At 41.3% G+C, this 13,835-nt stretch overlaps 1 protein-coding gene across 1 annotated transcript in view; it reads left to right on the forward strand.

The window, feature by feature from the left end:
* The window catches only part of LOC311498349 (solute carrier family 12 member 9), a 63,553-nt gene that overhangs the window by 19,539 nt on the left and 30,179 nt on the right, over window positions 1-13,835 (forward strand). Inside the window, exons 7-8 of the mRNA XM_084558890.1 lie at window positions 6,516-6,673; window positions 11,350-11,432. Of these exons, the coding sequence (XP_084415016.1) occupies window positions 6,516-6,673; window positions 11,350-11,432 (241 nt within the window). The remainder of the gene's footprint in view (window positions 1-6,515; window positions 6,674-11,349; window positions 11,433-13,835) is intronic.

Genomic DNA, 13,835 nt, shown 5'->3' on the forward strand with positions numbered 1-13,835 from the left:
AATGTCCAAGAGTAGGTGCCAGTTATCATGCCGTTACATCCAATAACCGGTGAGATACTTTTCTGGACTATCCGACTGACCAGCTGGCCCCATCAACACGTTTCTAAAATCATGCAGTGTGGTCCCCGCCCTGTCTGGGCCGAACCACAATACAAACTGTTCAGTGATTATGCTGCAGCCCTGGACTTGAAGTAATGTGCATCATTACAAATATGTGAGTGATTTACTGATGTACTCGCCTGATAAAAGCTGTTTCACTGCAAGTATCAGGGGGAAAATGCAGTCAGTATTGCTATACCTTATCACTCCCCCTTCTTGTTACAAGCATCTGTTGCAAATGATGGAGTAATACAAACAAGTGGCTGGAAATGGGATGTTTGTGCAAAGAATAACTGAACAGAGAAGCGGGAAACTGAATGGTGAGATGGAAAGCGGCAGTAAAAAGAGATGAGTGTATCTGGAAAAATTCTTAAAACATTTTAGACAATAAAAGAGGGAAACAGTCCCCCGGGACAGATCAGATGTGCGGAGTACATGGAAGTGTTGTGAGAGATGGGAAGGCTGGGGACTGAAGAAGGCATGATAGAGAAAAAAAAGAGAAGGAGGTTGTGTGTGCTTGTGTGTTTGTGCACACTGAGGCCTTGTTAGTTATTGATCCCATTTAATAATCCTTAACCACAGTCTACTCCCCCGGGAGCACTTAACTCCCCTCTCCCTCCTTCCCTCTCTCTGACTCTGACAACCCCTCTCTGCTCTCTGCCTCCCTTTTTACTTTGAGTTTGCCTCCTTTTCCCTGGCTGCTACTTCACGTGTTTGTGTGGCTCTACCTCACCCTTCTTGTCCCGTGGCTACACTCTAAAAGTACCTGCAAGGTCAAGGTGAAATAAGGCTAAAGACCAACAATAAATCCCAGCAGTAAAGGGTGTAGTTGTGCGCCGGCGCATTTGTTGCTATGGAGTTGATTCAGTCATCTCTAAGAGGCCCGAGCTCATTTGAAGCACACCTGGCCAGATACAGACTTTGTAGAGGTACTCCAAGTCTTTTGTGAATTGAGATCCGCTGGATCAGGCTATTTCTGCTCAGACTTTTTGAAGTGTGCTCTGAGGGTTTTGGTACTGGCTTTGCTTGCAGAAAGTGTTCTTCTTTGTTTTTCCCCACTGGCGTGGTGTAAAATTGGGCCATTGAATTGTCACCCTTTCATGTCTTGCAGCTGGGGTGTTATATTATTCTTTTATGTGATACACTTAAAACAGTGGTTAGGATGGTGCTGAACATCTACAAAACAGGCACATTCAGTACCTGCTGCTTTGAAAAATTAACCCTTATCTTGGCCTTTAGACTGTTTTTTACACCAGAATGCCAGGATTGAAAACAGGAAGTGTGGGCTTTGAAACAAATGGGCATTTAGGAGATGGGGCATCATATGAAAGATGCATTATGAGAAATGCATGACCAGTATTTGTGAAACTTAACTGATGCCAGAAACTCCATAATTACTGCTAATTTGTCTCTTGTGTATCCCCCAGATTTGTGTGCTGCGACGGTCACCTACCTAAATTTATATTTGATGTTGACCTAATAATTGTGACCCGTGAGCTTAAATACCCCATGAAACGGCATCTTGAGGAGTTCACTCTCTACTAGAGGCAGTAACCAAAAAGTGCAGTTGGATAACTGCAGTTTTTTTTAGCAGTGAAACAGTGTCCATTAATAGTAATAATATCATATAAAACTTCAACTGCATAAGTCACATCAGGCTACTTTATATAGCATAAGTTCTAAAGCGTACAGTATCATACGTTGATACCCAACAGTTCACCCCTTTAATAATACCTGATGACCGTGAGGAGGCAAAACTCCCTTTTAACAGGAAGAAAAATCTGACAGAGCCAGACTGTCTCGACCTGACTGGGTTGAGAGGAGGGCAGAGAGAGACATTATCAGATTGAGCCATAACAGAAAATAAACACTAAGCCGGTCAGTGAGGCCAGTAACCTATAGAAACTTACAGCTTAGGAGCCAGAGATACCTGCAGAAGGGTATGGTGAGAGTTAATGAGATGTAATAGTAGCATTTAGAGAGGAGAGTGAAAGAGAGGAGTGTAGAGGAGAGGTGTTTAGTACTTGATGGTAATTGCCCCAGCAACATAGGCCTATAGCAGTATAAGTAAGGGATGGTTCATGGTCAGCTAAGCCAGCTCTAACTATAAGCTGTATCAAAAACAAAGGTTTTAAGCCAGACCTTTAACGTAGAGACGGTGTCTACCTACGAAACCCAAACTGGGAGCTGGTTCCAAAGAAGAGGTGCTTGACAGCTGAGGACTATGAGGACTCTTGCAGAAGCATTCATTTGACACTTCATATGGATCCCTCACTGTCTAACGTCATATTAAGAAAATAATATACACATGCTAGTTGCCAGCTTTTTGGACATGGTGCTGGCCTAGTTGTGTAATCCGGGAAATGTCTGCCTGCTGTTGCTATAAGCAAGGCTTTGGGAGCAGGGAGTACCTCCAACATAGACTTATCTACGTCGTAGTTTGCAATGTTTGAGAAGACACTTTCTTCACATGACAAAAGGGCATCTGACATTGACCTTTTTTTGTGTTTCTGGGCCCCCCACGAATCCTTCACAGGACAAGTGGTTACAGAAGATGAATGAATTTTAAATGTAATGCCTGAACATTTGTAATTTTTTTTTTTTGTGCCAACATGAAAGAAGTTGCAGTTTTTACAGTGTGGGGTTGCCCCTTTCATGTTTCTACACAATCAGTCACTGCTAAAATAGAAGACATTGATTTGTGCATCTTAAATGCTATTTAAAGGGATTTGTTAGAACGGAGAGAGTGCAGGTCTGTGGGAAGCTGGAGAAACACTCTAACCTTTCTGAATGTAAAGCCACCACTAAGGACTTCCATATATTTTTATCTAAAAACATCAATACTTTAATTGCCCATCTCTGTTGTCAAACATGGAGAGGCCTACCAAGAAAAATGTAATAAAATAAATGCTGTCATTGTAATGTTGATAGAGAGACTCATATGAGAGACTAACCTTTGCAGTGTACAGGGAGTGTATTGACATACGAGACCGTGTCTATGCTCTAGAGGCTCAGATGGTCACATAATAGAGCAATGACCATAACCGTGATGTTAGCCATAAGCCAGAGACATCTGAATACTTCGCTCTGATGCCAGTTGAGTATTTATTGGACATTGTTTAGGATCATTAAACTGGATGATCCTGAATCGTTAACGTTAGTCCTGATGAGGAGTGACCTCGGCCTCCAAGAGCAGCACAAGTGCTGTTTGTGACGGCAGTGTTTACGCTGGTGCCACACTCTCGTTGTCAGCACTCTTCATTTTTCATCCCGTTTGAAAAATTGCGGATAATTAATCCGTAATGTTTTACCAAAGCGCTGGTGAATTATCAGAAGCACAAACACATGAAATGATGGATTAAAAGATGAATACGCGTGAATACACAAATGAGGGCATGAATAAAAATGGTAAACAAATGAGCTGAAGGATGGAGTGGGCCGGGAGGAGCAAGAACAATCGGCCAAGCCATCTCTGTGGGCTCCTTTTAGTCGTCGAGCTTTGTTTCCCTCCTCTTCCCTAAACGAGCTCCTTTAATCTGTCACGCGCTCTCTCGCTCTTTTGTTCTCCTCTTTATTTTGATGGCAGAGCTCATTTCAGCTGGATGATCTGATCAATAATTACTATCCAGGGCCCACACACAAACCCACGCACAGTCACATGTACACAATTGGTAATGAATTCACAGTTTCAGAAGCATCGCAAAATTATGAAAGACAGAATACGTACTCGTATTCATTCTAATAATACCCGATATTCGGACATCCTCCCTCCCTCTCATCACACATACACACGCACCATTTGTCACGGCTGTCACCCAGTTCACAGTGGCTTTGTTTTTGAGAGGCAGTTTGGAAATGTCAAGCTTTTCGAGATTTATTTAGCTCCTGCTGCACGTCAGAGAAATTAATAATCAACCTATAAGTTTCGACCCACATCATTACTCACCTGTGTCTCACACACACACGCACACACGTGTTATTTCCCCGTGTTATCATGTTTAGCCCTTTTTCGATATTTTTTGTGACAAGCACAGACACACCCCACCCATTCAAATATCCTTATCAGACCATTGAACAGTTTTTATTTATTTTTTTGGTGTTATGAATATGTCACGGAGTCTGATTAAAGCCATGCTTCATAAACTCTGCAGTGCTCGCACCACACGCTCAAACCTACACACACACACACACACGGCAAATAAACAAAGTAGTTGGCATTTCCTAATTTCAAGGGTGATGTTCAGTTCTCTGCAGAACCTTTGTTTAGTTGATTTGTGGTAATGCGTAAGCCTGTGTGTGTGCGTGCATGCGCTGACTGCCTCTTGGGCTCTGTGTGAAATAATAGTGTTCTCAGATCTTTGGATGGAGTGAACAATACTTAATAGGGCCATGATAATAAGTATTAAAATCAGTGGACCTGAAAGAAAACGTGATGAGACTCTTAATTAGGAGAGAAAGAGCGGACAGTGGTACAAGTAGAAATGAAACGAGGCGGACTGAGACAGAAAAGCAAGAAAAACCTCTGTAATGGGTTTTAAAAACATCATGATGAAGGAGATGGAGGTGATGAGGGAAGGCAATAGATGGATTGTGTGTGTGTGTATTGAGCTACAAAGAGAGACTGAGACGGATCAGGAGAGAGAGAGAGAGAGAGAGAAATACTTTGCACTCTAATTCTCATCCCTCAAGCTGTGTTGTATTGAAAAGAGGTAGGAGGCTGGCCATAATCACGCACACCCTGCTGTGTCTTTTGTAGTTCTGATCTCTTTCTCCATGTCTAGTGCACCAACTCCTCTGCACATGCAATCTCTCGCACACACTCACAGCGTAATGGGTCCTGTATTCCAGGATCTCATCATTAGGCACCCTGGCAGAGTAATCATCACTTCCTCTTCAACCTCGTTCTTTTTCATCGGACATCTGCACACTTTTGCCACCCAGAACAAATAAGTTTGTAATGACACGCAGTCCTTTGGACTACTTGATTTTGATCTCTCGATGTGAATGTAATGAAATGATGAGTTGTCTTTTGTGTCACGTTGGTGTGTAAGATATTTTTTTTTTCCAGTGCTAGATTTGATTACTTTTATAGTTCTTTTCCATTTTCAGTTCAAGTGCCCCAAAGCTGCTAACACAATAGGTGAATTAGATGGACCATGTATGGACCTTTCAAACATAAACCAGATAAACATATGGCTATGTGTATTTTTACAGTTTTAGTATTTTCAAATATGCAAGTAACCCTATATACCGCATAAGTATACTTTTGTACAGCAAATATTATTGAATAATACTAACAAATGCTAAATCCTAATTTAACACCAAAATCAAACTGTATTAAACTAGAGTTGAGAAAACTTAGAGTTAAATATACATAAAATATCTGCTAGTAAAACATTTATTGCCATAGTTTACTGTTCCGTAATATCGTCTTGCATATGCGCCAACAAACACTCCTGTAAAGTATGTCTAATAACCCATTACTGATTGATTACACTGGTGGTTGGGTTGGTCGGTTCATTTTATATTGCAATATTGATAAATACCATAGTACATTTTCTGGCCATCAACCAGGCTTAATCTTGGAAATTTCCAACAAATCAAGGTCCTTTATTACGTCTATGCAAAGCCATATTAATATCCAGTGTTGCCTTTTCGTAGCATCATTCTCAATGATGAGAAAGTGGATAGTTACTACAGTATGAAAACTGTGTAGCATGGTCTATTGCAGCTGAACAGTTTCTTTCGTTTTGTAATTTTATCCTTCTACATGTTTAGCTCAGGCTTGGACTCTAATGACGACTGTAGTTATCAGTAATTATTTAGTTTTTATTGCTCTGTTTAGGAAGCCGTATAATGTACTGCGAACTTCTTTATCACGTCTTACCTCATGTTTTACCCATCTTTTCATCTTTGTCTTTAGAAAGTCCCCAGATGTTTTAGCTCTGAACACTAATATTCAGGAACCTTTGAAGAAATGTTTTTCTTCTTTTTATTATCTATTGCCACTGTGATCTAAGTCTCTGTAGATTAGTCAACTGGCCTGTCAAAAACTGACGAGAGACATTTTGCACATGACAAAACATGACAATCTTAACAGACTTAAGGTAGCCCTTGTTCCCACTGGATGACTTCCTCTGCATCAGTGATTAACAAGGCCAGTACTATGTCATCACTCCATTTATCATAGAACGCTTTAGCGTAGCAGTTGTTGAAAGTGGTGTCAACCCGTAATCGACAAAAATGAAGCAAACCTGTTTCCACTTGCAGATTTGGGTTGCTGATGATGATGGTTAAATATCCTGTGAAAACACTGGCGTATTCAAACAGGATTACCTTTAGACAATGTAGAATCACTATGCGAGCAACAGCTATGCAAACTAATTGGTTTATTTTTTTTCTCTAAACCTGTGCAGCGACCTACTTCGGAGGGATTACAGTTTTATGAGAGACATCAACATCTGGCACCCTTTCGTCACCATCGGGGTGTATTCCTCTACGCTCTCTGCTGCCATGAGCAACCTCATTGGGGCCTCACGCATCCTCTACGCCCTGGCCAGGGACGACTTGTTTGGTGAGTAGCGTTTTAGTTTTCCTGCAGGAGAGGAATTTCTGAGTTAATTTCAGTGTTTAAAATATGCCAGAAACACAGTTATGATATATGTTTTTTGCAAAATTCCCCATGACATCAAACCCACCGCTCATTGCATTAGTTACCTTGCTGGTACCAGGTTGGACCACCTTTTGTCTTCTTGAACATCCTTGATTCTTCATGACATTGCACCATATTGAGCTGATAGCATCACATAGTTGTTGCACATCTGTCAGCTGCACTTCCATAATTAGGACTTCCTGTACCACTACAACCCTAAGGTTCTCTATTGGATTGAGATCTGGTGAAAGGGGAAGCTGTTTGAGTACACTGAACTCATTGAAACTGTGAACAGTTATTCTGCTGGAAGTAGCTATGAAAAGATAGGTACACTGTGGTCATAAGAGAGTGAACATGCTCAGCAACAATACTCAGGTAGGCTGTGGTCTTTAAACAATACTCACTTGGTACTAAGGGGCCCAAAGTGTGTATCCCTCACACCATTACACCACCACCACCAACCTAAACCGTTGAGACGAGGCGGGATGGATCCATGCTTGTTTATGTTGCTACCCTACCATACGAATGCTGCTGCAGAAGACTCATCAGACCAGGCAACGTTTTCCTTCTATCTTCTGTTGTCCAGTTTTGGTGGGGCCCTTGCGAACTGTAGCGCCTTAGTTTCCTGTTCTTAGCTGACATGAGTGGCACTCAAGGTTTGTTGACATGTTGTGCATTTAGAGATTCTCTTTTGCTTGCCTTGGTTGTAACAAGTGGTTATTTGAGTTACTGTTGTCTTTCCATCAGCTTGAACCATTCTGGACATTGCCCTCTGGCATCAACAAGACATATTCTCCCAGAGAACTGCTGGTCACTGTATATTTCTTCTTTTTTTTCTAAAAAGAAAAGAAGAGATATTTTTTTTTCTTTTTCTGAGATGAAAAAGAATAAATATCATTCTCTTCTTCTCTTAAACCCTGGATGGTTGTGCGGGTAAATCCCAAAAGATCAGCAGTTTCTTAAACGCCACCTTCAAAGTGCCTTTAATCGCTCAGCATTCAGCAGATTGTTTGCCCATGTCTGCATGCTTAAATGTGATACTGCTATATGACTGGATGGTTAGTTATGTGTATTAATGATCAGTTGAACAGGTATACCTAATGAACTGTCACAGTGTCTATGAAGGAAATAAACCTGGTTCTCTAGTTTCGCAGCACTGTCAACTAACAGACAGTCAAAAGAAATGTTTAGTTTCAGCTCCAGAAACCTGGAGAGGAAGACTTGATACCATATCTTAAAGTGATGAAGCTGGGAAATTCTTTACAGTATATATATATTTTTTTTTTATAGTATAGTAAATTGATGAACTACATCCCTTCCGCCAGAGACTTGTTTAATAATTTCCGTTCTCAGATGAGGCATCCGTTGGCACTGGTCGTTCAGGGCGCCTTAGTTAACCTGCTTTATCCTCCCTACCTTTGCTGTTTCATCTGCAAGCTGCTTTGCACCTCTCCACCTCCACCCCACCTCCTCCTTTTAAGCCGTTTCGGTCTCAATCAGTGTCATTTCTGTTTGATGTGTGCTTGCTCTGGTCTGTATCCAGGGGGTCTTTGCTGCTGCACTCCATGTAGGCACATGGAAGGAATGAATAGAGACATGCCACCTAAAATAATTTACTGCAAATTCAAATAAGGTGGTCCTGACTGAACTGCGGTCCTTTGTGTAACATTGACGACACAACGCCAGCTATTTGATAACGTAGTCAATGTATTATAGCTACAGTGCTAACGTAGAGTCTGATACATAAAGTACATTATCATTCTGGTACATCAACTTTTTCGGCAACTTTGTGCAATTCTCTCTTTTTCTTCCTCAGAATCTGTTTCTGGTTCAAACACATATGGATGAATTAATCCAATATTACAACTTGTCATTGTGTAGCGTCGAGTCATTTTACAGTGTTTGAGCATTTGAACAGTCGTTTGCTCAAGGTCTAGGTGAGCGGCCGTGGGGTGATTGGAGATAGACACAGGTTCTCATTTGCATATTCATAGATCTGTTCATACTATACAGGGGGCAGATTGTGGAGTTAGATCTGAGCCACCTGAAGGCACACAAGAATTATATTCATAGAAAAACATTCTTAGAAGAGGAACTTTAAAATGCATTGGATATGCTTATGATATTCTTGTATAATATATATCACGACATAGAACATACAATATATTGGTTCAGTGACTTTTTTACATTCTTAAAATTCCTCTGCTATCAGTATTGTATAAGATTTTCCTACTTTAAATGAGTTTTACTGTACTTTACAGTAACATATATTCAGTTGTAGATATTCATATCTTTAAGTAAGTTTCTATTTCATATTTCTAACAAAAAGGGATCACTGTGTGCATCCTGTGTGAGGTTTTGTCTGTCAGAAATATTCCTAACCGTGCCCACATTAGCAGTGACGCGAGGAGCCCAACATTTGGAGTGCTGTGTACCGCCCCGAGTGTGTTTGAGGATGACTCTTACTTTCCGAATTCCGAATTCTTCAACAACTGCAGATCTCTGACCACTGAGGACGTGTATTTTTGAAGTGTCCTTTATTGCTTCTTGAAAGTTTTAACCGAGTTGAAATCTTTCCCATATCAAGCGAACGCAACGTTTGTGTTTTCCATCACTTCTCTGTGTGAATCCATGCTGCCTGCTGCTTTGTCATTATTAATGACTGTGAGCAACTTCCTTATCCAATCCCCTCCTCCTTTGTTAAGTCCATTGCAAATTGATTTGGCCTGTTTCTGTCTGTGTGTGTGGCAGTTTATATGTGTGTGTGTGTCAGGGGAGATAAATGGGTGTATTAGCACAAGTTCCTCTGTGAAGTGATCAGACAGAGCAGAGTGGGACGACTCTGGTACAAGTCCGTGAGCTCACCAACTGCCAAAGGGTTAAGCTAAATTAGATTAATCTGTTTAATTAAGACTCACCGACTGTGGAACCGTAAATGTGTAATGTTCTTGTAGTGGAAGGGGGTGTGTGAAATTGTTAGTGTGACCACACCATATGTGCGTAAGTGTGTGTATTGTTCTTGTTGTCATTCATGCATGCTGCTCAATGCTTAACCTTGCCACTGTCCTATGCAAACTGAGTGATGGATGCATCAATTTCCTGACACACACACAAAAGGAGTTTTTATTTGGCCATCCCACACACCTTCCACTTTAACTCCGCTAATCTCCAACTCCTTCACCTCTGTCCTGCCTTTCTCCATCCTCTCCATCACTCAGTCTACTCCTCTCAGCCACATTGATTTGACTTTAAAGTCTCACTGATTTAATTCCAATCCTTCATCAACTGTGAAATTTACTCTTAACTGAGATTCCCCACCGCTGCTCGTCACCCGCCTCGTCCCCACCTTCATTCTCTGCTGTACTCAGCCCCCACAGGGTTCAACACAAATGTCATCGTTGGCATGAGATGAAATGTCATATTTGAATATATGAGATATATACTCATTGTTAAGTATTAGTCAGTGTCTCTGTTTGGTACACCCACTCACTGTCTACATTATTAGTTATATTTGCTGCCACTGGAAGACCTTTTTGGTGAACTAAATTGTACAAAAATACTAAAGCAATTTGGCAATCCTGGAAACGCAACTCACATACTCTTGGACCGACGTAACAATGTTTATAGGATGGCAAATGCTGCAGATGTAATGAGTCTATTTTGCTTATCATGAGTTAAGGTTTAGAGCATCAGGTCGTCATGAAATCACTCTGTACCCGTCCACCGGCAACCAGCTTTGCGTGCTGAGATCTCCTTTTCATTTGATAAGTGAATACATTAATATTTCATGGTGGCTTGTGGGAAGTGGTGTGTCAGAAATGATCAGGAATAGCCGTGAGGAGGAGGTGTCAGTAGAGGAGCTAAAGTTTCTCTCTGCAAGTGTGAGGTATGGACAACAGGCAACTCTTTGAGTGACATATGATGGACGCTGTCCACTTGCCAATTTAACTTAATCTATACCCACACTGTGAAAAATTGTGTAACCTTTCCCAGTTCTGGGAGAACATTGAGAATGTTTAACATTAAAAGCCAGGGACGGCCATGCTTTGCTTTTTATATTCACATGATTCACTAATGTGTCTTTTGAAGGCTGTTTTTATGTGAAAGCTGCGGCTAGGCTTAACTTATAGTCATGCATCAAATCTATAGTGTAGCTACGGCTTAGCTTCTGATCCAGTGGCATAGCCTGACATCCACCTTCCCAGAAATGCATCCACGCATCATGGCAGCGTAATCTGCAATGCCTGTGACTTGTCAGAAATGCATTTTCTTGTTCATGTGTCTCAGTGGCCAGATAAGCACAGAAAGTTCTTCTTTCTTCAGCCTCCTACACACACCATCTACTCAGATGTCTTCTCTATGCTCTGTCCTGCAGTGGCTCTAGTGAAAGTAACTGTTGATTCATATTTATTAACCAAAACGCCAATATTAGCCTCTCAGTTCCACTCACCATTTTGTGAAGTACAGAGTGAAATATCTGACAAGTCAGCGCCTAGTGTTTTAGTGGCTTAATTGCAGAACAATATAATGTGTAAACCAAGCTATAGAGGAGGTTGTCATAGTAAGAGTAATGACCGTGTCTCTTTTCACCCCTACAGGTAAGGTGCTGTCTCCAGCTAAGAAGACGTCTCGCAGTGGCAACCCCTGGGTCGCCGTGCTCATCTCCTGGTTCCTAATGCAGGTTAGTGGAGATAAACAAATGCAGAATAAGACTTTTGATACTTGATAATACTAGCACGAATCATCAAGAGGGAACCAGTGGTTGAAATCAAACGAAACAGTATTGATAGGTGAGGGTCTTTGCATAAAAGTGTTGTTGGTGTAGAAATCATATTTTTGATCAGCTCCACATTTTATCTAACATTTCTAGGTGGCACTATCACTTGCAAAAAGTTGTCCTTATGCAAATAATGGGTCTAAAACTAGAAAGCCCCAAGAATAAAAAATACAGACATAACCATAGAAGCCTTAGACATTGTTTTAAACACTTGACTGAAATCAATAAATTAAGGATATGTTCCAGCCTAGCTATGGGAGTTTCACAGCTCCGTATGACAAGAAGGCAGAGAAGCTTCAAACAAGTGACTATTATTTCTGCATAATAAATTCTAGGTTGGCAAGGTAGGGGGACAAAACCAGCCAAACTCCTGTTGTTTGGATTTTGAAGTCTCGTCAAAGAAACGTTCCTCAGGCAAAAAGATGAGAAAGTCCTCTCTTCTTTCAAACAGAACTTATTCATTCACAGGAGGGACTACTTCAGCCGAGGCAGTTTCATGTCTTTGTATCCTGTGGCTGTTCAATCTGCATCCAAGCGCGCCTGCCATACTCTTCCTTAACTTTGTGCGTTTGTGTTTAACAAATAATCCTCAAAGTCAGTCCTTTTGTTGACAAATGCTTTACAAAAAAAAAAAATACTTCCGGATTAAACCATCACTAAAGTCTTTGGGTTTTAATAGTGTTCAGTGAGTTGTCCAGAGAAGTACAAAAATCTTACTGTATTTTAAACATGAACATAAAAAACTGATTGATCTTGCGCTGCTTTCTCTTTTCTGCGTCTAAAATGTCACCCCTTCCCTTCCTCAAGCAATGTTTTTTTTTGTAAAATACACTTTTTATTCTGTTGTTGCTGCCACGGTTGACATTTCCCACACATGCTACTGCGTGGTGCCAATCTTTGCAGGGCCACGGATCATTTCACCTGTGGATTTCTAACTGATAGGTAAAAAAAGAGATTAGGATGACACCTTTCTTAGCATCTGATGTAGTTAGTTATGTGAAAAGCAAATTAAGCTGAGGTCAGATATGCACTACATTTAACCGCGAAACAACAGAATACTCATCTCCGTTGGTTGGTGCAGTAGCCATCTGGGCTGGTCATTATTAAAACTGATTGAAAAAATAAATTCCAGGACTAGATGAGCAGAACAAACTGTCCCTCACATGTATGTCTTTTAAGTCTGAGCAAACACGGCAAAAAAACTGCACATAGCATTTTTCTTTTGTATTGTGTCTTCTGAGCGGAGGAAAGAAGTCAATTTAGACTGAGGAGAAAATATTGGCAGAGTAGAGGAGGCTGAGGCTAGAGAGACAAAGAGGAGGCGGAGGATCTTAGGAGCAAATAGGCCTGACTAAAGCATCATTATCAGAGGTGAGTGTTAAAGGCTCAATGGCTTGTCATTATTTGCGCCTTCTCTTTCTCTCACTCTCTGTCCCTCTCTTGTCCTCTTCTCTTCATCCCTCGCCACTCTCCGGGAGCGGAGGAGGAGTAATTATATGGAAATCGTTAGCTGCGTCGCCGCCACCATCAGAGATCATTGACTCTCGTCCTCTTTTTCTTGGCCTCTTCCTCAGCCATTTGAATGATTCACTGATGACAAAAGTCTGATTGTAATCTAGCCTCACACACTGCAGGACTGAAAGGAAGGAGGAGGAGGAGGAAGGGGAGAAGCCAAGGCTTTCTTTTATTGAAAAGACAGTTCCAGATAAAGGATTAGGATTGCGGTGGTGAATGGAAGATATAACCCGGCATAAATGAATGCAACTGACAGTGAAATAGTTTACAGTGGTCACTTTTGTTTGGTACCTCCAAGGCTTCACTGTTGTTGCAAGAGTTGTTGCGAAGGCAGTCAATACCAGAAATATTTGCATCTTTAATGCATTCAGAACACAATCTCTTTCCAGCTGGGCATTCCATGAGCAGAAATACATAGGTCCAGGAAGTCTCCTTATTAGATGAACCCCTCAACCTATACTTTCACCATGATTGAGCAGCACTTCTTCTCCCTGCTCCTTCTTGTTGCCTGAGCTCCTCATTCTAAATGTGAGCCCGGCAGCCACCCTGAATTTAATCATGTCAGTCATTACCTAAAACCCATGAGCATAGAGGAGGTTTGCAGGTTTGGTTGACCAGTATGTCTAGAACTCTTCAAAATAACAATCCAGCGCATCCAGCCCTCATTGCTCATACCATTCACCATGCTAATTTCATGAAAGAACATGTTCTCAAGAGACTTGGACTCCTTCACTTCTGACAGCAATTCACTCTCAGCCCAAATGGCCCTCTCTACCATTTTCTTGGGCAGTA

The sequence above is a fragment of the Chelon labrosus genome (assembly GCF_963514085.1).
Source record: "Chelon labrosus genome assembly, chromosome: 13".
Taxonomy (NCBI): domain Eukaryota; kingdom Metazoa; phylum Chordata; class Actinopteri; order Mugiliformes; family Mugilidae; genus Chelon; species Chelon labrosus.